This window comes from Tyto alba, unplaced genomic scaffold (assembly GCF_018691265.1).
Source record: "Tyto alba isolate M040663 unplaced genomic scaffold, T.alba_DEE_v4.0 Super-Scaffold_40, whole genome shotgun sequence".
NCBI classification, from domain to species: domain Eukaryota; kingdom Metazoa; phylum Chordata; class Aves; order Strigiformes; family Tytonidae; genus Tyto; species Tyto alba.
In genome coordinates, this window is record NW_024881316.1 from 2,106,810 (window position 1) to 2,131,151 (window position 24,342).

The 24,342-nt window shown below is 47.4% G+C and overlaps 1 protein-coding gene across 3 annotated transcripts in view; it reads right to left on the minus strand.

Moving 5' to 3' along the window:
- Nucleotides 1–22,305, minus strand: part of PRDM1 (PR/SET domain 1) — a 33,782-nt gene extending 11,477 nt beyond the window's left edge. Inside the window, exons 1-4 of one of the 3 annotated variants that reach the window (XM_033008479.2) lie at nt 22,216–22,305; nt 11,607–11,855; nt 4,714–4,833; nt 1,234–1,486 (exon numbers count right to left, since the gene is read on the minus strand). In XM_033008479.2, the coding sequence (XP_032864370.2) occupies nt 1,234–1,486; nt 4,714–4,833; nt 11,607–11,855; nt 22,216–22,296 (703 nt within the window). In that variant the 5' untranslated portion in view covers nt 22,297–22,305. Of the gene's footprint in view, nt 1–1,233; nt 1,487–1,707; nt 1,795–4,713; nt 4,834–11,606; nt 11,856–13,409; nt 13,545–22,215 lie in introns of those variants that run through there. The other 2 variants (XM_033008481.2, XM_033008480.2) reach the window with 2 other exon arrangements.
- Between the last annotated feature and the right edge of the window lie 2,037 nt (nt 22,306–24,342).

Genomic DNA, 24,342 nt, shown 5'->3' on the forward strand with positions numbered 1-24,342 from the left:
GAAACAATGTACGTGCGGAGATGACAGAGTCAGTGAGATATTTTTTGAAGAGGGAAAAGGGCGGCACAGGACACCTCCTCCCTCTCTTCCCTCTGCCACTAAGAGAAAGCAAATTTTCTTCTATAATTTGTAGGGAAAGGCCAAAAACTGGTGAAAGGATGACATCCATGGAGGACAGATGTACTTTTGATTAACCTCAACGCGTGACATCATTTTCATGACACAGGGTTACATTTTAGCTCTGAGGATCCCCCAAGTAACACTGACATTTTATAACCCAATACTTGTTGCCAAATAACAGCAACTAGTCTTTTTTATACCAAAAGAAAAAATTGCTTGCAGTTTCTCCTACAAATTTCAGCGTAGGCCCTGGCAGAAGGACAAAAGAATGCTCTGCTCTATCTCAGAGCAGCTAGCAGGAGGGGAGGCAGCCTAAGAGTCGAGTGAGAAGTCAGCAAGAATCTCTCCCTCTCTCCAAGGGGCTCTGGGTGAGGTGCTAGGCAGTGATTAAGCTATGAGTAAAGCGCTGAGGCTGGAAATGGTCAGAAACCACAGAGGAACACAGAGATGAACTCCTGGAAACACCTCTTCCCCCTGCTACCAGTGCTATTACTTTTGAACAGAAAACGAAAGCTGCGATACGCAGCCGAGAAACAGGGACAAAGTACACTGAACAAGTAACCAGACGAGAAGACCACAGGAGGTTTGCTCCCATAAGATAAGTAAGCGTAGATGCAAGGCTCAAAGAGCGTTACGCAGACAACACACATTTTTTGTCAGACACCTAGACAGAGCCATGGCACACGGCCACTTCCTTGTACAGCGAGGGCAGCCCTTTGGGAGCATGACTGGACAGCCTTTAGTACACACCACCCATGCAGACTTTTGCTCAGTGCGCTATGAGATCTGGACTTGAAAAGTCTGAGAGTGAACCGACGTCTATGGTTCTGAAGGCAGAGGATATATATTCAGGTTGTCTGTCCAGAATTTCATCAGACAAAACTCAGATTGTAAACCAGTAAACTGTTCAGATTTTTTATAATCTGTTTACGTTTGAACGGGCACAGGGAACTCGTTCTGTTGTGCTGGGTTTTTTAATTCCCCTTTTCCACTCCGAGCTACCTACTGTGACACAACAGATGATGCAGCTGTGTAATTATACAACTTATTATTAGATCGCATAGGCAGAAGAGACATTACTAGCATTCCTTGTTTATACTGTAATCCACTTACTGAGGTTCATCATTGTAAGCTCTCTGGAGGAGGGATAGTGCAGCCTCTCTGCAAAGTCCCGGCAATACCACACAAGCAGCTCTTGGTTGGCAGGGATGGGCTTGATGGTGTAGAAGTAGATGTTCATTCCATTCTGACAAGCAGCCAAGTTCTGTTCCTGAACAGAGTAGCCGGGGTTTACATAACGCATCCAGTTGCTCTTGTCCTCGTTAAAGCCGTCAATGAAGTGGTGAAGCTCACCACTTGAGTAGATCTGGAATAGAGAGGAAGCGCTTATGAATATATACGCACAATACGCCAGACACGCGCACAGAGTCCAGAGGGGAACACGATAAGATTTTTTTTTTTTTTTTTTTTTGGTAAACAAGCAGATATTACTGAAATAAGAATTCAAGCCGGGTTCCCCCCTTTCCAAGCGTGATATCCTCTGCGTTAAGAAAAGAGATGCTTATTCAAAAGTAAGTCCAGAGTCACCTTTTCCATTTCTGCTTAGCCTGTCTCTGCTAGTATGGACAAATCAGACCCGAAATCCGAAAGGCAGAGTACTCTCCCTGAGTGAAGTCTACCTTGGAGCCCTTTTCCTGGTGCTATGATCAACAAGTGGGTGATGCTAATGACTGCAGGTCTGAGTGCATGCTTGCATTAATGCTTTGACTCACCTGTGTATAAGACTGACTGGCTGTGCTACGTCACAGTCTTTCTCGCCTTTTTCTATGGCCTCTGTACTTGCAGTTTCCTACCACCTCCACCCAAAGGTTTAAACTATGCAAACATCCTCCACCCCCCCCAGCGTCCTAAAGCAACACTTGCTCACAGTTGGACTGTAACCCTTTTGTAGAAAGGCTGGGTGAGGCAAAGATGAACTTCACCTGCCATAACTTAACGAAGACCTGGAGAGGGGCCAGCCGATGCGAAGTCACTTTTCCTATCGAGGGACACGTTCTGGCTTGTCCACAAAGGGGAAAGAAAACATGAATCTAAAAGCTGTTCAGTGGCTTGAGGGGAAAGAAGTCCCAATCACAGACAGAAGCTACTGTTTCTTAAAGTGGCAAGAATATGAGAATTATTATTAAAAAAAAAAAAAAACCACACACAAAAAAAAACAACAAACAAAAACCACCAAGGAAAATCCAGGAGAGATGTGCGTTAAAAACACATCCCTTACTCTCTGGGGGAACCAGCTCTGTGCTGGATGAAAAGGGGTTCCTGAGTTTCGCAAAACAGATGACTGGGCAAAAGCCAGACCTTGAAGTGGGAGTAGCTCGCGCCAGCGACGCACCTCGCTGAGCAGGAAATGCCTTTCCGAAGGGGAGACAGAGCTTATCTGGGGGGGGGAACACTCCACAGCGTGTTCCTGCCTTTGTGTTGACACCACTGTCTTTCGCACCTACCTGGCCGGGCAGCCCACCCCGCAAGCGCCCGCCAGCCGGCCGGGACCCTCTCCTCTTCCCCCCAGAGAGCCGCCGGCGGAGAGGGGTGAGGCAGCCTGGCCCTTTAACGCGGGCCGTAAACACCAGAATCACTTTCTTTAAGAGCAACTTCCTGTAAACTGAGAAGGGGGAAATACATGTGGCCTCATCAAAGCAGCCTGCGAGAGATTTTGCGGTGTGTTTGTTATGAGAAAATGGAAGGGAGCCGGGCGAGTTGTGCTGCATCAAGAGGAGCCTTTGGGTTTCTCTCCTCACCCCGGCTCACAAACTTCCAGGAACGCGGGGCTCCGGCACTCGACGCCTGCCGCCGGCTTCCCAAACCGGCCCTCCACCGCTCCCCACGGCAGGGCCGCGGATGCTGCCGGCCAGCGTGCTCGGGCTGCGGGGTGAAGGCACCCCGCTGGGCTCCCACCTATTCTGGGGAAGGCCAGCCCAGATGTGCTGAGTCACGGCGCGGTTCCCCGAAATGACGCTGGCCCCGGGCGGCCCCGCTCCCCTCGCGCGGGCAAGGCGCAGGCAGCGTCCCCCCGCGCGCGCAGCAGATGTTCCCCGCTCCTGCCAGCAAGCCCAGGATGCCTTTAATAACATGTGGGAAGTTATCTCCCACAATTTCCTTCGCATATGCAAGCCTCTGTCAGACCCCTAGGAAGGAACTCATTTTCGGTGCAGCAGCCTGTCTTGAACGAATCAAGAGATTATAACAGGGGATTTAACGATGCTTAGATGGCTGCTAGGATATTATTTCTGAGAATCCCTCTGCACTAAGGCTTAAAAATCACATCATGAGAATGACGTCATCTTTCTCGCTGCAACATATGAATGAAGTCCTGCAAGACAGTTAGAAGCCCCTCTTCCCAATGTTCACCATCTTACTAACGACTGGTAGGGCTAGGGCCGACGTACCGGTCTCCTCCTGTGCTGGACACAAGCTCCTGAAAAATTCAGCTAAAACAAACACTTTGTAGCCTTACGAACGTGAGAACAGTTGCCTGCTTGGTGGGAACACCCGTGGCAAATAACTGCCTGTGCAATGCTGTATTACATCGCACGAAGACGATCCGAGAAAACCAAAATGATGCGATTAGGTAGGAAGAAAGGGGTGTGGGGAATGCTGGTGCTCGCCCTGGGTTTCACCTGGATACGAGGTTGGGGTATTGCTAAGGCAGGCAAGCACCTGGGCACAGAGGCTTGAATATACTCCCAAATTCACCGACTTAGACACAACCTAAATGGCTAGAAGGCAGCAAAACAAATCCATGGAAGGAGATGGGGCTGAAGGAATATTCTCTAACAATGAATAACGGGTCTGTAAAGGAAACTGAGGATGATGTCAACTGATAAACTGGAAGCTTATTCCCCAGCACAGACTTTCCAAGCCAAATCAAACTGGCTGGTGCACCCTTTACAGGTTATACTACTGAGTAGAAATGAGGCATCACCTGAAGTGTTTGTCTGCCATTAATGGATATTTCCCTTCACTAAGATCCCGCGGGCTGCTCTTTTAACACTTTCTGAAGTGGAAAAGCTTATGACTTGAACAATACACTCTGAAGACCACCACCACTGTGTTACAGCAGTTCTGTTCAAGACCCAGGAAAAAATGCCACAAAACGTATCGTAATTCCAGAGTAAAAGACTATGGAGCACTTTTCACAGCTTCTTCATAGCTGGGAAAATCAAGGATACGTGATATTTGCATAAACAAGAATGACTTTCCACTGTGAAGAAATGCAAGATAACCTGCCCCTACAGCAAGCAGCAGAACTATTTCTTTACACAACCAAGCACTGATCCGTTTTGGAAGACAGAGCCGGGAAGGGCTGTGCATCTCCCCCGCTCTCTCCACCCACACAGTCCCTACATCCACGACAGCCAGGCTTTCACTCCGCTCAGTCCACCCCACGGGCTCTGTCCCTCCGTGCCTGGCAGCGTACAGAAGTTGTCCCCTGCATTCACACAGGTCTGAAGCAGGAAGTGACCCAGCTTCTCAGCTGTACTCATTTAGTGATCTGCTTACTGCAACAACATGGTGCTGTTTTTTCCTGCTTACCCGCCAAAAGTATTTTCTGTTCGCATTCTTGGGAACCGTATCGCTGGTATAGATCTCTCCTACCAGGGGTCCAAAGCGTGTTCCTTTTGGGATGTACTCTTTGCTTATAACTCCAGTGACCTACAAGAAGAGCAGCACAGGATCAGTCCATTGCCAGTAGAAATTAAAAAGTCTTCCTTCCGCTCCCCTGCCCCCTGGACTTAACAAGGTAAAGCAGCCGACGCAAGAAATTTTTAGTGACAGGTCAGCAAAACAGGAATAAATTAAGAGCTGTGTAGGATATGATACGACCAGCTTTGTTAGATACGAGCATCTTACCGAGACCTGTGGAAGCCAAAGATGAACACCGCCTGAAAAATGTGTTTTGTGGAAATACATTTACAAGAAAAAACAGTAAGCAAAACGTACAGAGACTGTCAAATATCTTCAGAAGTTATTTCTCCTACCAAAGGCAACCCCCGAAAGTCTAGTTCCAGCAAACAAAAATATTCAATAGCTATCAATCACTTCACTGCTAGAGAGCTCACTTTTTCTAATAAGTTTAAGAACTGGAAAGACTGCTCCTCCAGATCAAAACGAAACCTTCCCCCCCCGGCTCCCCCTCTCTTCTTCACACTATACCCATCCTGATAGCTAAAAGGAGAACAAAAAAAAAAAAAAAAAAAAAAAAAGACAACCTACAATTCTCTCACCAGCATACAGTGGCATACAAAATAGAATATGAAATGGCTTTGGGACATGCACTCGCAGATCACCCTCTTTTATAAAAAGGAGGCAGCAGTTCCGGTAACACATGTCAAGTGGGTTTGGTCAAAAAGGCGTAAAGGTTTTGATGAAAATGCTCCACTATACCGGGTCTAAGAAATGTACTCTAGTTGTTCAGCTTCCTTCTTGACAGTAATTATACCAAAAAAAGTCACTGACCACAAATCAGGAAGCAATTCATCATTATTCAGAAGAACGTGCCTTGGAGTAACCCTTTGCAAAACACTGCTGAGTTATTGGTTTTGCCTCTCTCTGTTCCTCACCAATCTTCTTAAATTTAATGTATCCAAACAACATTAGAAAACCAACAGTTTTGTAAACCAAAAACCCCAAGCCTTTGCAAGATCGATCCTGCTGCTCAGACAGTGAAAAAAAAGGTAAAAAGCCCATTGATTTTGTGTTTATAACCAAACTTTCATGACAAAATGTATTAATCGTACCCCTTCACACATCTTGCCACTTGTCTTTTTGCTCGACAAGATTTCAGAAGAAGACAGGAACAGCACAAGTGGTTGACGAACACCAAGAGTTGGGATTATCGCTGCCTGTACTCCGCAAGGAAATGGTCTTACCAAAACAGATTAGCACTCATTAGACCTTGCAGGTAGCTCACTGAAGCGAGCATTTACTTTTCTTCCTAATAGTCCTTTGCAACAACGGACAGTAAAAACCCTGGACTACACACACCAATTCACAGATTAGCTAAACCTTGTGATTTTTCTCGTGCTACATTTTCTTCTGTTGTATCAACCTTGGTGTGAGAGGGAGACAGACAGAGAAATACTTGCCTGTGTATTGATCACGATTAAAAATCCCAGTAAACAACTAACACCTAGCATGACTTCACATTAAATGTCAAAATAAAGGTGACAAATAACAGCCACGGAACCACGGAGGTAATCCATCCAGAAACAGATTGCTGGGTGTATATGGTGGCTGTTTGCGCTTGTCTGCGTTTCAACACGCGTTTTAGCACGCTACAAAAAAAATTAAACGTCAACAGTAGAGGTAGTTAAATGCTCCATTGATCTGTGCATCTGGACTGAAGAGAGAGAAAAGGGACTTCCAGAAATTTTCCTACACCTACCACAAGCTGAAACAAGCTCAGTGGCTCAGTTTTATTTTTGTCTTGCTTGTACATTTCTCATAGAGAGCTGAAAAAGGCAGATGTTCTTCTCATCTTCCCCATATATCTTCATTTACATCCATCTGCCCTCTCAAGATAAGTTCACAACCAAGCTACAGCACACCCTACCAGTTTTACTGCATGGTAGCTCGAGTTTTTTTCATGGTTTTAAAATATCTGGGTCTTAATTAAAACGACTTTAATGAAATTCTCAGAATCTCTAGAAATCACTCCTCAAACTAGTCAACTTGAAACACTCACTGAACTGGTGTCTCTGACACAGCAGATACTTTTTGATATCCACCTTACACGCGGTGTTTGCTTCTCCCCTGGTGCAGATGAGCACGAAGACGATTTCTCACCCTGTACTCATCAGAAGGTTATTTCGGCGGAGGATGTTCTGCACACCCCTGTGTGCCAACACCGAACTTTTGCTAAACCAGACTAAAGCTGTCCAGATGACTTTTAACCGAGGGTGGGTGGGCTTGCTGGTCAGCAAGTCTTGGCCCTCGTTGTGGCCCCACAAGCTCAGATGCTGTCTGTGGTCGAGAAGGGGGACCCTCCGGGAGAGGGGTGCCAGCAGTGCCGGGACACACCCGCTCCACACAGCCCCCCCCTGCCGCGGCCGAAAGCGGCTCCCGCCCTGCTGCGGCTTAGGGGAGGAGGCTTAACAGGAGGCCACGACGTACAGAGCAGCCGAGAGCTCGGAGGCAAAACAGCGAAGGAACTCCACGTCCAGAGCTGAGGGGAAGCCGTCCCGGGGCTGCCGAACCGCTGTCGCGGCGAGGCATTTCAGAGCTGTGTCCACCAGGTGTCCTTCAGCACACTGCTGCCTCTCGGCGATGAGACCTTCCGAAACACCCTCGTGGCGGGGAACCACGGGGGAGCACGACCTGGGCCCGCTCCCCGCAAATAAAAGCCTACCGCCCGCCCTTGTGCAGCCTGTGGGGGTCTGAACCGTGGCGGATGGAAGCAAACGCGCTGTTTTCACAACAACCTCCTCCTGACAGACACCTTACCCCGTCCCCCCCCCCCACACACACACGCTTCACCGCTCCAACTCTCAACGCTCTTGCGTTTTCCCTTTTCGGTAAACGAGCATTTCCCGCACGGAGACGCCAGCCTGAAGCCGCGGGGCCGGTTGCCGGCGCCGCGGGAGGCCGGGGGCTCTTGCCGAGGGCCGGGCCGAGCTAACCCGCTCTCCCCGCGGGGGTGCGAGCGGGACGGGATGCGCCGGAGCGGAGCGGGGGCCGGCGGGGAGAGCCCGGGCGGGGGCGGAGGGGGGGGGTCCCGGTGCCGGCGGGGTGGCGGGGGGGGGGGGTCCCGGTGCCGGGAGCGTCCCGGGCCGGCGGCGGCGGCGGCCCTGGAACTGACCAGGGTCCTAATGCGGCGCCGGGGGCCGGGCGGCGGAGCGGCTGGAGCCCGGCAGGCCCGGGCGGCCGAGCACATCCCCCCACCCCCCCGACCAGAGAGATCGATGGGCTCCGGTTCCAAATTCGGTCTCAAAAGGCGCTTTGAAAAGACCCAACGCTACCCAACATCTTTGTTTGGGGAGAGGGCACTGGATGTAAGCGACGACCCCGGTCAGCTCTGCAAGGGGAAGGATGCTTTGCAACGGGACCGCTGAAATGCTTTAACACCCCCCCCCACCCAAAAAAAAAAAAACCGCAGAACGAATTCTTCCTGGCTTCAGTGAAATAACAGCGTTCTCCGAATGCAAACTGGGAAGGCCATCGCGTGTCCTGGAATAACATGATTTGTTTTTTTTTTTAACTGCTAGTTCCATAGTTACATAAGCCTGCATAAATTTGTACCCCTTCATTCGGTGACCATTTTTCCAAAAGAGATGCCATGAAATAAAATGCTTTCAGACCGCTTCCTCAGCGATCACACGTAAAAGAAATAGAATCAAAGCAACAGGAGAGAGCATGTGTCTGAGGTCAGTGAGGCACACTTGCTAGCAGCTCAAAATCACTGCTTTCATTAAAATCACTGACTCAGGGTCTGTCTCTAAGAAACGGCCTTATCAGAGAAATGCAACAAGAAATGGGTCTGCTGAGATACAATTCTCTCTGTCAAGCTCATGGACCAGGACGAGGCATCACTAATGTTCAAGACAGCAGAGTAACTGGCACTTGATATCGAGAAGGGCTGTTTGGGCTTTAAGGACTAAGACCAAAGCGAAACAATCTTCAAAAAAAATTTTTTAAACGTCTACACGAAATAGATCATTCACATATGGCCTTCTAGAGTGTGATTTTGGCACTGCATTTCATCATTTTTTGTCAATTGCTACAACTGGAGGAAAGGATAAATAATTCATGCACAGAAATAAATAAATGACTTCATGTAAATCTAGCAGCCTAAAATGTTAGGAACAGTAGTAATTCATTTTTTTTAAATGCTGACACATACTGTGAACTCATAATGAAAAATGTGTCCTTCAGAAAAATCCCCGATCAAGATCCAAGAATAAACAAGAGTATGACGCGTCATGGACTCCCTTGCAAATTCAATAAACCTTTAAAGAGGAGCTACTCACTTCACAAAGCAGGCACGGAAAAGAAACACAAAAAGCAACCCTCCCCAAACAACAGCAGTTGTACTTCCTCCCTCCTAAGCAGGCACGCAGTACTTTTCCTACTCCAAGTGGAGATACAGGACTAATCATGACAGCACTAGGATTTCATGATCTAATCATGACAGTATTAGCATTTCACAAGCGATGTATTATGTATGTTTTTGTCAATAAACTGACTCAGCATTCAAAACTCTCAGCCAGATGAAGCCACAGCTCTCCCCAAAGTTAACAATGAAGACAGTTCACATTTGAAACCCACTGGCAAACACACACGCATGCATCCCCCGGTCTTACCTCATCCTTTCCCAAGGGAAGAAAAAACCCACCCTATCAAGCTGTCAGGACTCCAGTGGTTTTACATGAGGTCAAAACCAGAATCAGGCTCCCTCGCTGCCCCCACAAACACTGATGTGAGAGAGCAACACACACCCAGTCCTGACCCCACTGAACGAAATCAAACTTCAAAGGCAGACAGACAAAAATAATGTTTCACATCAGAAGTTGCTAGAATGCAAGCAGAATTAGGCCACTTGCAATTATTTCACCCTGCAGACAAGCAGCAAATGAGTGACCTGTCCGTACATTCACAGCACTGTGGCTTTCACAGAAGGTGGGGGAAGAAAAGGATCAGATCGGCCCTTTCTTTCAGAGCTACCTTAGAAATAGTCAGGGTTCGAAAGTTCATATTGCTCCTTCCAGTAGGTGCTACTCAGCGCGAATAAAAGACTGGGGGGAACTTTGGAGAACAAAAGGAGGATGTCCTATATTCAGACTCCCACTAGCAGGGAACCGCACGGGTCACATTTTACAAGGAAGAACCAGGGATCTTTCAACGACTACTCTCTCCCCCCCACCTCTTACATAGAGATGGCAGTAAGCCTCCTACCCCGATTCACTGACCTGAGCTACAGCGAAAGGAAATTACACCTTGGTGTTTCCAGAGATGGCGCTGGGAATTTTGAAAGCTCCTCGGACGTCTCCTGCCGCGGCAGCAGGACTGAACGGGGGCAGAGAGAGCGAGCAGCCTGAGCAGCCAATCAGTCACCAGCCGGCTGCCGAGGATCTGCCCGAGCTGTCGCGCTGCAAGCTCATCCTTCAACCGAGAAATCCTCCCGAATCCCACAGCGGAGTCGCAGCCCTATCTCCCCCCTGCCGCCCTGCCGAAGCAAGACCTATCCGACGATGCAATAACACAAAACAAGGTTTTGTACTTTTTTCTTCTGGAACGTGCCCTTTCTCTGCCAAAGTTCTGCAGGGCAGGGCAGGGCAGATGGGAAGAGAAGAGTGATTTTAAGGAGAATTTTGCTTTAACCTCTTACCAAACCTACTAGGCACTGCCAAACTAAATTCCACCGTGCCAATACCCTCCAGCTGGGGGTCCGGACCCATTTCTGTATGCAGGATTAAACAAGTAACTACTTTGGAAGGAAATACTTGATAGGCACGGATGAGTGTACCTCTTCTTTTCAGCTCTGTGGTCAGTGTGTTTAGCCAAAGTAGAAGCACAGGTAATAGCTGCTATACCGCAAGTCTCAGCACAAGGAGAAATGAAGGGTTGTCCCTTGGGTTATTACCCTGCCGAACATCACACCTAGCTATAATAGCTACTCTATATGAAGGAGTAAACACAAAACCAAATTGCTCATCCGGGCTCATTTCTTTCCAGCCCTTCTGAAACAACAACAAAGAATGTACCCACTCCAGGGACAAGGATAGGACAGACTCGCACGGCTAGCTACCAGTGAAGATACTGTCCCAGATAAACAAAAGTTAATTTAAGCTACGGCCACCCTTCTGTCAAGCTTGCTACAGTTCTACCATCACTTCCTTAACCGACATGCCGGAGTTTTTAAGAATTTAGGAAGTCGGGAGTACAGCAAGCTCACAAAAAGAATAAAGCAATTTCATAACCAAAGGGAAAACAAAAAGAAATAATTAAACACATTTCCAGGAATTTGGGTTCCCCCCCCCCCTCTACTTTTTTAAGGCTATTTATTGGACAACCGAGGCACTTTAATCTCTGCGCCAGAGGCAATGAATGGTCCTGGCAAACAGCAGTCTAGAAATTGGCACAGACAACTACCCCACAGTTTAAATATGCTTATTCAGATGCTGTTCAAATTGTGTGAAAATTTAACTGTTTGTGAATTGGTACAGAAACAGTTTCAGTCGTAGGCTGGCTGCGATTTCCAGTGAAAATATTGCACGACAGATGACCAGCTAAGAGTTTCTTAGAAGAGTTATTAGGATCCTAGCCTAAAAGCCAGCGGGCAGCATTTACTGGGGGGGTGGAGGTGTGTGTGTGGTGGTGGGGGGTGTGTGTGTCTCTTAAAGAATGGAAGCCAGGGTGAGCACACACTTTCCAAAGCGCTGTGATTTGGCTTGTCTGACTCCAACCTTCCCCAGAGCATTGCCGCTTACCTCTTTGCAGTTAGATGCATATTTGAAAGTCAAGTTCCTTGGCAAGGAAGCCTCTGCCTGAGTTAGGGTGCCTCCATCGGCACTGGGATCCAACGGGTGATCGTTTACAATGTACGTGCATTTCTCTTCAAAATCGGCTTCCGTCCACAGAGTCATGTCAGCATCCTCCATGTCCATTTTCATTGTCCACTCTCTCCCTTTCACCAGATTCTTGAAACTCACAGCGTCCGAGCTACACTGTGTAGCAGCCTGGAAAATAAGAAAACAGCCTTTAATCCTCATTGTCCTTCAGTGTTGTGGTTTCCGTTGAGACAGCGTGACTAATACAGTAGTCTGTGACACTTTAAAAGCGTATGCAGGATAGTTGGTACAGTTGAGTAATAGCCAAAAAGCAGAGTAAACGAAGCTGCTCTGACTGAAGCAGTGCCTTAGAACACCAGCCTCAGTAATAATGAGGAGGGAACAAAAACAAAGAGGAAAAAAAAAAAATCCCTAGGCTGACAACCGCTTTACCTTTTTCAGACCCTTTCCTTAATGCCTCAGAGAGAAAAAAAATATTCCATGCTGAAGAAAACGTGGGGTCATGGCCATGAGACCACTTAAGTCGCCTGTGGAAAAGCTGCCTCAAAAAAGTGTCACAAACAAGGAGAGGAAGAGGAAAGGAGCTGCTGTCTGCGTCTGAATGAAGCTAAAAATGGAAAGCGCATGTTGGAAGAGCGGAACCCAGCCTTGCCTCTTCCAAATGGGGAAGCCTGAACTTTCCCACCGGCTTTCAACACACAAACAACTTTCAAAACAACCTGGCCCCCCCGCCTCCTCCTGACGTCCCCTTATCCTTTGGCATGGGAGGCTGAGAAAGCCGACATCCTGCCAGCATCCCTGCAGCAGCGGCAGCAGCCCTGCACAAAGCTCTGCAACATGTTCTCGGGGGCCAAAAAAAAAAAAAAAAAAAAAAAAAAAAGAAAAGTAGCCGGGGAAATAAATAAAAGAAAGAATTCTTTAAAAAGTTTTTCTATCCATTTTGATGGCACCTCCGAGAATTACTGTCTCAAAGCACTGGACAGGAGCCCCGCAGGACATTTCCACCAAGTCCTTCGCCCCTCTGTCTATTCTGGACAGAAGCGCTGATACCAAACCTGTTCCCAGACAGGTACTGGGTCGGGCTTTTTCCATAAGGTTCATCAGGGACCGAAATCCGTGCCTATGCCGGTAGCTGGGAATGACGTTCAAGCCCGGCGTAAAAATCCCTTCATTTTTCCCTTTTCGGGTAGGCAGCGCCTGTGCAATTCACACCCCCTCCTCCGGGAACACCGAAACGCGGAGACTGAAAGAGCACAATCTTCCGAGAGGTGAAAAGGGCCGAGGGGCTCCGGGTTAGCGGGGACCCCCCGGGGACAGCCTCTCCGCGCCCGGGGGGGGGGGGGGGGGCTCGGCCGGGGCCACCGGCAACTGCCCGGAGGCGCTGAGGGTGGGGGGGGGGGTGGCGGCAGGCAGCTCCCCCGCGCCCCGTCCCGACTGCAGCCGAAGGAGTTACCGGCTCTCGGCGTTGAAAAGGGGGAGAGGAGATTAACAGCGAAACTCGGGGCCGGGGTGGGGGGGTGGGGGGGTGGGGGGGCGGGTTTGACAGTTGCGCGGCGGAGCGAAAGGGTTAACGCTGATCAGAGGAGCGCTCCCGACGCGGGAGAGGCGAGGAGAAAAACTTTTGCTCCGTCCCGCGGGCGCCGGCGCGGGCCGGGGGAGGGCGAGAAGAAGGGAGCGGGGAGGGCTGAGGGGGATGCGTGGGGTCAGCGTGGCGCTCCTTACCGGGGCAGAGTCCGCGCGCGTTTCCACACCGAAGCCCACCGTCGGCGGCCGCCCTGGCTCATCTCTACAGAGTAAACATTTCTCCTTCCTTCCAGCGGCCGGGTCCCCGGGAGACTGACTGACTGACTGACTGACTGACTGACTGACTGACTGACTCACTCGCACCTCCGGCCGCCGCTCCCCGCCGCTCCTCCCCCGCTGTCAGACAGGTGCTGCCGCGCGCCCTTGCTCTTGCCGCGGGGGAACGCTGGGGGGCCGCCTGCCACAGCGCCGCGCTCGCGCGCCGCGCGCCCGGCCCGCGCCCGGCTCCCTCACCCACCCCCGGCCCCGCCCCTCGCCCTCGCCTTCCCCTCACGGCGAGGGAGGTGGGGCTCCACCTGCGGACCCTGCCCGCCGCAACCCAACGCGATTTACCAAAAATAATAATAAAAAATTATCGTTGTTATTAATGCTGATTTCCCCCCCCACACACACACACACACACACACCCTCCCCCTCAAGATGGGACGGCCTCTGCGGAAGGTGGGAGAGCCCAGAGGCGCTGCCCAGACGCCCGGCTCGGGCGGGTGGGCACCTCCGCGGCTTCGCGAGAAGCGCACGTGAGGCAAGTTTTTACTAGAAATCTGGCTTTCGTGCTATTTCAAGCTTCAGAGGTCAACACGTGCCCCCGGTTTCGTTCTCCCTCAATCTGACTAGCTAGAACATCAGAAAGCTAACAAAACGACCCCCGGGTTCCAGAATATCCATTAAAACCCGATTTAAAGTGCTTACTCCCGAACCTTAACAAATACAGCAATTTTACTTGGTATGGCCCACTTGGGAGTTTCAGAGTTTTGATTTTATCCCTTCCCAGAGTCTCCTTCTAATCAGTGCTTGTAGAAGGAATCAGGAAAAACATCTCTGTTTCTTCCTTTAAATAAAATCTTTCCCCCTCTCCCCAGGTAACAGCAGGGAAGCTCACAAGAGCAGGGCAAGGCAGGCAGCATTTCCAAACTCGGTGCCTCTCTCGCAGCGCGGTAAGGAAACGAGCCCTGATCTTGCGCTGGGCAGCACACGGGCGACCGTCCGGGAGCACGCTGGTGGTGGGAGGAGGATTGGTCGAGCAACTGGCGGACCCTGCACCCAATTTATTTTTTTTTTTTTTTTTTCCCCTCCAATCCAAGTCAGCGTTCTGGCTGAAGGAAGGACATCCTGTGATGATGGCATACAATGTCCTGTTTGTTTATTATTAAGAGCATTCCTGCTTCTCATTACAAAACAACCAGATGCCTTACTTCCTTCAGTGGTCCTGTCTCTTCAGCGAGGCGTCCTCGGGCTCAGAGGAACGGTGATACACAATTCCATTTATAGCCATCTACAGCCCAGTGCGAACGCTAGCTGCTTCACTGTGAGGCAACTCTACTACTTTTCCTTTTTCTCACATGTCTGCAAGCATATTTCTCATTGCTTTCCCGGCACTTTACGTGGCAGCTAGTTTCACATTCTTATTCTAAACACGCGCACTTGTATTTTGGGGTGATCTGGGTGTTACGTGTTTCTTCACAGGAAAGAGGGAGAAAGAGGAAAAAAAAGCATGTTTTATGCAATCGGGTGCCTGTCCACCATCTCTCTGACTGGTGTATGCACATCCCTTTCCCTTAACCTGCTCCTCCCCCCTCTGATAAAAAGACCTGTGGAAAGGATTACTTGCCATTTTCGGTCTGCGATGCTCAGAATAGTGTATCTGCTGTGTGAAGACCTTCCGTATGTGCTAACACGGGAGGGCTCGCAGCAGCAGCAGACCTAAGTAGGGCAACTGCTTGCAAGTGAGTGTCCTGGCTTAACTTCCACCACAGCGTAATTCCACAAGAGAGGTGGCCCGAGCACTGGGCTGAAGGATATAAATGTAATTGGATATACCCAGTAAAACCGAGGCACTTCCAAAATGAGGTCTAGGAAGGCTCTGAAGTAGGAAGAACCATTCATTAAAGGAGAGAAATCCGGCCTACTTGATTGGGTTAATTAACTGATGCTGAGTCACACCGCATAGAACAGAAAAACAATGTAGTCATACTGAAGGTGATTATTTTACCGAAAAATAGTCTCACTCTGAGAGGCAGCTGTTTCAGAGCTTTTCACTTCCCTGTTAGCTTGAAAAGAGAAAAAAAAAAAATAAAGGGGGGGGGGGGGAGAAAAAAAGAGTTGATATGTTTCCTTCAAGGCCTGATCTTCTTAATGTGAAGGAGAGTGGAAGAAAATTAAATCTGCCTTTCAAGGAACTGAGAATGCTTTTGGGCTGGAGAAAAGGAGGAATCAGTGATTAGATCAGATCAGATGAAGTGAAATATTCGTCAGGACGACAGGAGGATGCCAACATCCCAGGTCAGAGCGGCTCTCTCCCTGGAGTCTGGGGAGGCAAGTACAGCCTACGAAGCCTACGGACTTCAAATAACTCCGTGGCACACTCCGAGACCATCCCAAAATTAGCTCCAGGTGTCTCAGTGAAGCTGAGCCCAGAACTACCGTAGCTCAGGAGAACAGATTTTGCTGGCGTGGAGGTCGTGCCTAGCAGTGCCCAATCTGGAATAAAACTAAGTTTATCAAGAAAGAAGAGACAGAAACAAATTGTTAAGAATGTGTCCTAAAGTAAGAATAACCACAAACAAACCCCTCTGCCATTAAAGAAATATATAGACTGACCTTCTGACCTTCCTCCTTAATAGAGAAACATAAAAAGACGCTCTGTTCAACCAGAAGTTTTCTGCTCTTTTATAGAAATCTTTCATACCAGTAGCAGCTATTGTCTGGAATGTGCAATTTCAAAATGTTGTTCATTTCAAAAAGCACATTTTTAGTCATATTTTCATTTTTTCCTTCTCGCTCATAGAAAACCTCAATTACTGTATTAATCAGCATTTCTCAGGCAGCTCTCTCTGCAGCAGCTTTCAGCCTGGCAACAAATCATGAATGGCCCTAACAGCTCTGATCTCAGAAATCCCCATCCATTTCCTTTGATGCTATCACCACTTCAGCTCAACAACAAGCCTGCGCAATTCAGCCTCAGCTGCCGCCGCTGCTGCTGCTGTTCTCCCTGCGCCTGCTGTAACTGCAAGGGGAAGGAGGAGGGAAGGGAGCTGGCTCTAATAGATGAAACTTCTTTAGAAAGTTGGAGGGGAGATAAAATGCACACAAGAGATTAAAGCGGAGTCTCATTTTCACATCCTCCCCTTCCCCTTACCCAAACAAGGTCAGTGGCAGATTGACCACATCAAGAGTAACTACCAGACCCACCCCCATTTCCCACTTCCTGCATGTAGGCATCCTTGTGCTGGTAAACATTTGGGGACCAGTTGTGGTCATTACTCGGAGAAGGTACACGATGTAGTTGCACGACTGCACATCTTTTAAAAGCCAACTGAGAAATCAAACTCAAAGAAGAACTTGCTTTCAAGTTCTGCTGAGATACACTCGTGTTTTGGGGCCACGTTTCTGAAAACGCAGTTGCTGTCAGATTCAAGGGAAAGAGAGACCCAGCACGCTCTAGTGACGGTGCAACAGGAAAAGTTACAGCCTTCTTCTCACAGACTGGCCTGACCTTTGCAAAACACAGCCTATGGGCTTCAGATACGATCTCAGAGGCTTTGTATGCCCTTGACGACTTCAGTACAGTATTGCCTATAAGGAGAGAAATTAAAATTGCACTTGAATCTACATGAAGGTTTTTGCAAGGGCGTTTGGGGTGGTGTATGTTGTAGCCAGGAGGCTTTTGAATTAACACATGCAGCTTTCAGGGACTGCCTTTAATTAAGGAGCACCCTGGTCATTGCCTCGTAGCACTTCCAAATGCCTTTACGTTTATTTTTGTCTCGGCTGCGCAATACCAAGAGCAGATCTTTTGGCTGCACTGTCGGCTACTGCCCAGTGCAAGCCTTAACATCTCTTTTGGTTTCTGTTGTTTTATCCTCTCGAGAAATTTTCCTTAAAAAGGGAAAAAAAAGAGTCAAGGTAAAACACCATATTCCTCTTTGTTTCCAGCTAGAATGCTGCTCAGATGACTTATGAATAAGCCAAAACAACCCTCCTCCAATGGAAAAAAACATTCTTGCAGCACACAGAAGCGAGAACTAAGCTTCAGCCATTTCCTCTTGTTGAGGCTCGGGTTTGAGAAGAAGGAGCCGAGGCTGGCTGGGCCTGCTATCAGGAGGGCAAGGAGTCACCGTGAGAAGGTGGGCTTCTCTGCTGTGAACGCAGCCGAGCAGCAAAGACAAAACAGTCTGAAGCCAATTGCTCTCGTGTCCCAGGAAGCAAGCTGGGGCGAAGGTATTGAGAAAGCAGCCGCAGCAGAGGCTTTGTCACTGCTTTGGGAAAGGGCAGCAGACTTCAGAGTCCGGACTAAACGTAAAGAGACATCTCCTTGTTCCTTATGATAAGCGAAATGCCTCACAGCAAAGACCACAGATGTTCTCCTCTTGGTTACCATCAGCCTTCTCATCACCCTTCTGAGCAACGGTGGTCTTGGGCAAGGTAGGGATGACAGCCAGGAGCCCATACAACAATGCTTGTATTGTCTTGGCATGTTTCTACCAACCCAAGTTTATACCAGACAAGAAAACTTGAGCACAGAAATCAACCTTCCACATCCCAAACACGGACTTTTGAATATTCTGTCCGTAGCAACTGAGTCTGAGGAAAAAATGAATGAAAACAGGCCAACTCATTCCAACCCCCTTCCAAACTTACTGGTGACAGAAACCTGAAAGATGGGTGTGCTTTGGGGAAATTTCCTTTAAAATAGGCCGATTTCCAGATTGTTACGGAGGAGGGACGGGACGGGATACATTTATTAGAAGGCTCACTCCTGCGAATAGTTCATAGACATCATCCCTGCAACAAGCTCACAACAGTCTGAAATAACGAAGCCACCTCAGAGCTAACTGCATTATTTCAGCTTCCATGCCTCTTCCCAGCTTGGCAGTCATGACACTTTATGGCGTGTTGTCTCCTCAACCTGCCTGGTAAGTCACAGCGATACGAAGCACGGTGAAACTTCGGACCCTCTTCCTGCACAACTGAGTTTTCATTTCAGGTACTCTCCAGGCTGCCCAAACTCATGGAGCTGACGAACACCGCAGAAGGAGGGGGAGATCCACGGGTGGAACCACGCCACTCTTCTCAAACAAAGAACTGGCCACGGAGCGCGTTTCAAAAGAGATTAACCAAAACAACAGCGACACACCATGACAAAGCACATATGGTGGAAACGAAAATATTTACCCACAGATTATCACAGATCCAGCAATGCAACTACTGTGCATCTAGGACCAAAGGATTCGAAATAGTGACTGCATGTTTAGAGACGATTAGGCAATCTGGCGGGGGTGGGCTGAAGGACCACTTTTTAAGCTTCTAAGAGTACAGTTGTCATTTCTCCACCTTTCCTACCCCAGGGTGGTGAAATAACAGTCTTTTCATACCTGTGTGTTGGCAGGGGGAGGGAAGAATTCCTCTGCTATTAAACACAACTTCTCATTAAATAGTTGACACCTTATCCTTCTTTAAATGTTGTAATGTTTACTTTGCAAAACCCAGGAAAGCTTTTAAAACAAAGATAGCAGAGAGATTCTTAAGCCGGGTGTCCTTGCTTATCTGCTCTTTATCAACCAGCTATTGTTTCTGGAGGAGCTGCTTGGGGAAGGTGGAGCAAAGGGGGTTAATGTTCAATAGGTATCTATCAGTTCCCCTGAAGGAATAGCGCTGCTGACAGAAGAGCAACACTGGGCTCTCAGCTACTTCCTGCAGAATGTGACAAACCAGAGAGAAAAGAAGACAAGGGCTGCAGCTACTTCTTTTTTTTTTTTTTTCCTTCCTTTTTTTTCCCCCCTCCCTCTCCCAAAACAACTAGTTTTAAGAAAGACATTGTCCTTAGGAGAGATAATCCCACAATAGAGAGTCCATTAGAGGTATTAAAGCATTGGCAGCGCCTGATCTACAAGAAGGGCTCTGTCCTGACAATAGACAATTAAAGCTGATAAATCTGCACTACTTGTTGCCGTTCTAATTCCTCGTAATTGTATGCTACTTGTCCCTGCCTCCTGCGTCCAGGGATGAAGCATGCTTCTTTAATCTCCAGAGCACCTGACCTAGTTCCTATGTGGTCTTTTCAGGACCTGTTTTCTTCCCATCTGGACTTCTTCCCTCCTACTCTCCTTTCCTGCTTCTCTCCCCCCTAAGCATTTAAGAAGAGGTTACGATAGAGGGCACAGAAAACACCAGAGCACAGCACCCGGATCAATAATTCTGGAGCCCCAGACAATGCACTAATCTGCAATAACAGCTAATCATGGTCAATTTGGCACACCAGTGATTAAACTGTACTTTTCATTAGGCTCAACAAGTAGAGCAGACGCACACTGACAATTCAAATTGCCCTATCAGTAAGAGCTGCCAGACGCATGTGCACTTCTGCGTGTGGAGCTGCAGCACCCCTAGCCTTGCCAGACTAGGTGCTTTGTGGGGGCTTATCTTTTATTCTTTCGGGGTTTTACGGACTGGGACTCTTAACTGTGTTTTCTCTAAAAAGCAAGCCCCTGCCTCACTTTATAAGGAGGAGACCTCATGGTAGAAGGGCTCACTGGGTGAAATTGTAAAGTGCTGTGCAGGATGCTGAAAGATAATTGTAACAATTACAACATCACAACGTTGTATGAACATCACAATGTTCCCTCCTGGTGCTGACAATATTCTTGGTTTTATTTTAAGCCTCAAAGATATTTGGTGTTTTTCTCCAATTTCCTTTTTTATTTTAACTTGAAGAAATCTTGAAAACCTGCTGGTGAGAGAGCAGAAGCATGAAAATGTGCAATCACAGGACTCAGAAGATAAAGAACAAGTAAAAATTACCTTAGATCTATTTATTTTTCAAACTGAACTGTTCAGACAACTTCACAAAACATTTTGAGACTGAAGAATGGTTTGGATTGAACAAGCCACTACTGCGTCCACCTTAGAAACCTACACAGTCATTAACTCCTACATGCCATTTTGATAGTGACCTTCCCATCACCCTCACAGAACAATTTCTGACAACAATTTCTTCTGGTTACAATCGTACCTAGCAGATCCGTTTTGCAAACTGCCCTGAAAGCCTCACCCAAGAGTTTACTAGAGTCTTTCTCTAAAGCACAGCACCAAATTCCAGGACTCCTAGAGACCGACCCCACACACTCAGGGGTCTCCTTCTGTTTAACTTTGGCTTATCATCCTTGTATTAACTTGAATAAGTGTTAAAACTGCACTCCAAGTCGCTCTTAAAAAAAAAAAAAAAAAAAGAAGGGGGAGGGGGGAAAGAGCGTGGAAGATGTCAAACGAATGCAGGAAATGTCTATTCTACTATTAATATTAATGAATCCCTAATGCATTTGCAACCCACTTGAGGTAAGTCAGTAGAGTTCCTCTCCTGACAGCTATTCCTCATCAAACCACCACCGCTGAAGATGTTGATGCTTTCCCTTTTGCTTTGTAATCTTTAAACCAAGTTTAAATCGCACCAGAGCCTACCACAAAATAATGTATTTTATCCTAAGTGAACACAAAGCCCTGGAGACCGAGGTTTAAAACAGCGCACACATGTCCGCTCAATTTATCACTTCAAGATAGGAAGCTGCCGCAACAAACAAAACACCTCCTTGAAAGTGGGACAGCAGCAGATTGCGGTGCAGAAAGCTCCGGGATCTTTTGTTTTCCTGGAGAGCAACAACAGGGCTTTGCAGAGACAAGACAACAGCCTCCCCTTGCTGAAATCTAAATCAGCTCATATAGGAAAGCCTGCCAACTGCTAGATGGTAACGAAATATTGCAGATAATTCACTTTTCACGATAAAGCAGAAACAAGCAAGCATGCAGCACCCAGCAGGGGCTCAACTGATAAAACGGTGTCAAACTCAAACCATTTGTCAATTGGGAAGGATGAGGGCAAGCTGAAAGATGGACTCAGGAAGTAGATTTATCTAGTGCGACACATTAACTAGTATAAATACTAAGGAAAAAGTAAACACATTTACCCAGCAGTATCTCCAGCCAGCAAAGAAAAGGCTTCTGAGCCTCAGATCCACGCTGGCCATCTAACCCAGCTGTCAGCTACAACAGCAGTAGCATTTTTCTTCTCCTGCAGGATTGCTGTGCCATTTAATTCATGGCACTAAAAGGTTTTATTAAAAGCGTGCATTGTAATTAAGCAAAACAAAAGCGTGACTCCTCTGCTGTTCTACTCCCCTTCCTCCACCCAGTAGCCAAAACAATAAAACCACCTTGGCAGCAAACAAGTCAGGTAACATACCCCAGAGAAGAGCACAGATTTGTTATACGATCATGGCTCAAAACCGCCTTATCAGAAACTTCTGTCCCGGAGGCTCGGCCGAGGGGGCTGACAATGCAGGTCAGGCACAGTAAGTGGCCAGCAGCGTAATAATGTGGGGCACACAAACAAACCGGAATAATGCGGGGCAGAAGGGCTCTCTGGATGTATGCTTTCCATTGGAAAGTCTGAACAAATAACGCAGTTTGTGGGCAGCGCATCTCTGCTGAAGGAGGAGAACGGTTCGAAGGGATTTAAGACACCAACCCACAGCTAGAGACACACACCTTGTGCTGGCAACCCACGGTATCAAAGGATGGCATGTCACGTCAGCAAACCATTCTAATGCTCAATCTAACACGAAACTCAAAAACCAACAGCAAAGTAATCTGCATCAGGCCCCCGCCCCCCCCCCAAAAATAAAAAGGAGTCAATTCGTAAAGAGAAACAGCACGGTTCTTTGTTCAGCTGTACCTTCATGTGTCCACACAGCGCAGGTTCCCCACCTCCAGCTCGTGCATCTCGGGATTTTAGTCCATATGGAAAGTCCGTCATTCACTCTCCCACCCTTACGCTCGCGCACCCGCACACCACCCCCGCGCTCTCGCTCCCCAACACGCACCGCCTGGAACCGCTCCGAGGATTTTAGGATTTCCTCTTGCTAGCAGATTCTTCCCTCCCCTCGCATCCACTCCACCCCGTTCTGTAATTAGGCTTAACAAGAGCAATTAACAAAACAAACTCCTCTCCTCCTGCTGGCCTGATAATTCTGATTGTCATAATGTATTAAGATGTGTAAGCCAGTTTAAAATAAAGGTAAATTACAACATTGCACAAGAGTCATTTTGCACCTATTTTTACTGCTTTTATCATAGGGATAATGAACAGTCAGCCGCGCCTTTAATTTAAAACACAAACCCCAAAACTCACCTCTGAACAGCAGAACACAAAGCTGTCGCTTTTGGACCAAGGAGCCTATTTTGTTTTTTCATGAGTTTATTAGAGGGCAGCTCCCGCTTCCTATGCGCAGCGAACTCCATAGAAACATATTTTTCCTTTTTGGAATTACTTTGTGACCCTAAAAATCTAAGATGTAAAGTCAAGTTTAAATGCATCTTCTGGCTTTACAGGCCTCCATGAATAAAAGGATTGTAATTATTTATTTTTACCTGCCTGGTGTCAAATGGCATGACACAGGAGACCAAAGCCTCAAAATTTTTCCGATGGTTTGTCCATCCACTTTCAGATCCCTTTCTTCCAGCAACCAAATCAAAGAAATTTAGCGTCAAAATCATAAAAAAACCCCACCAACAACAAAACCAAAACAAAAACACAAACCAATTGAGGACTAACTGATTTCAGATGGTCAGTGGAGAAACCCTGACATCCTTTGATTTCAGTGAGCTATGGGCCCAGCCCACACAGAAAATTTAGACAGTCTGAATTCACCTGGAAAACATACCTAGTTCTTGTTCTGCTTACATGTTTTGGGAGTGTGTAATTAAAACTGTCAACATAAAATTAGTAAACATATCAAAATCATAAGCACGTAGAAAATTAATGAGCAGAAGAGAAGACCAGAAAATAAAACTAGTTTGGTACGTGACATGGATTCGGGTTAATATGAACTGAAAAAACATTCTGCTCCCTCAGCTATCCTCAGCTATGTATAACCTGATTCACAAGACCATCTGCCAACTAACCACAAACAATTAAAAAAAAAAAAAAAAAAAACGAAACAAAAAAAAGAAAGAAAAGCTGGTGTTGCTAGTGTATTATTGGAATCCTGCAGTTTCTGATAAGCTAGATGTGTTTTCTTAAGTCAGTGATTTCATCTCTGCTGGGTGTCAACATTTGCACAAGAATAATTTTGGGGGTCAGAAAGACATCAGCAAACGAGATTTCAAAAGGTTTCATAAGAGCGAAGATTGCACAAACACAGGGAAAGGAGGGTTTCAGCTTCCAGAAGTTCACTCTTCTGCTTCTTCATTCCTCCTTCCCTGAAGCTGAGTCAAAGTTCTGTAAAAACCTACAGCGAACCATCAGATTTGCAAGACAACAGCCTCACATAAAAAGCCACATGCTTTGCAGTGGCAAAAATGCTCCAAAATGACAGTAAACGGAGACTATTATGGTGCAAAATCAGGCAGGCTTTCAAATGGTCGAGATGCCAGGCGTAGAATTGAATACAGAAACTCAGCTCTGCACTCCTGGTATACAATCCACCACTTTTTTTTTTTCCACCAGGTATCTTCCTCCTTCAGTGTTTAGAAAGAAGAGCACTGACTAAAAAAGTCATCCATCCAGATATTTTCTCCCTTCTCTCTCCTTGAAAGGCCCAGTGCCTCACTTTTACCACAGACCATTCAAATGCAAGACAACCCATTTTGTCTTGTATTTTTTCCACTTTGCTCATCACAACAGCAGCACTCAAATGCCTCACAAATATCAAATAATGACTAATCTGATTTTCACAATACCTCCCCCGTATGCTGATGAAGGTATTATCGCTACTCTCGCTCTGCAGAAGGGGTATGGAGACACAATGACATTAACATCAAAAGTGTACATTAATGGTGGGATTGCAGAGCAGTCGATTTA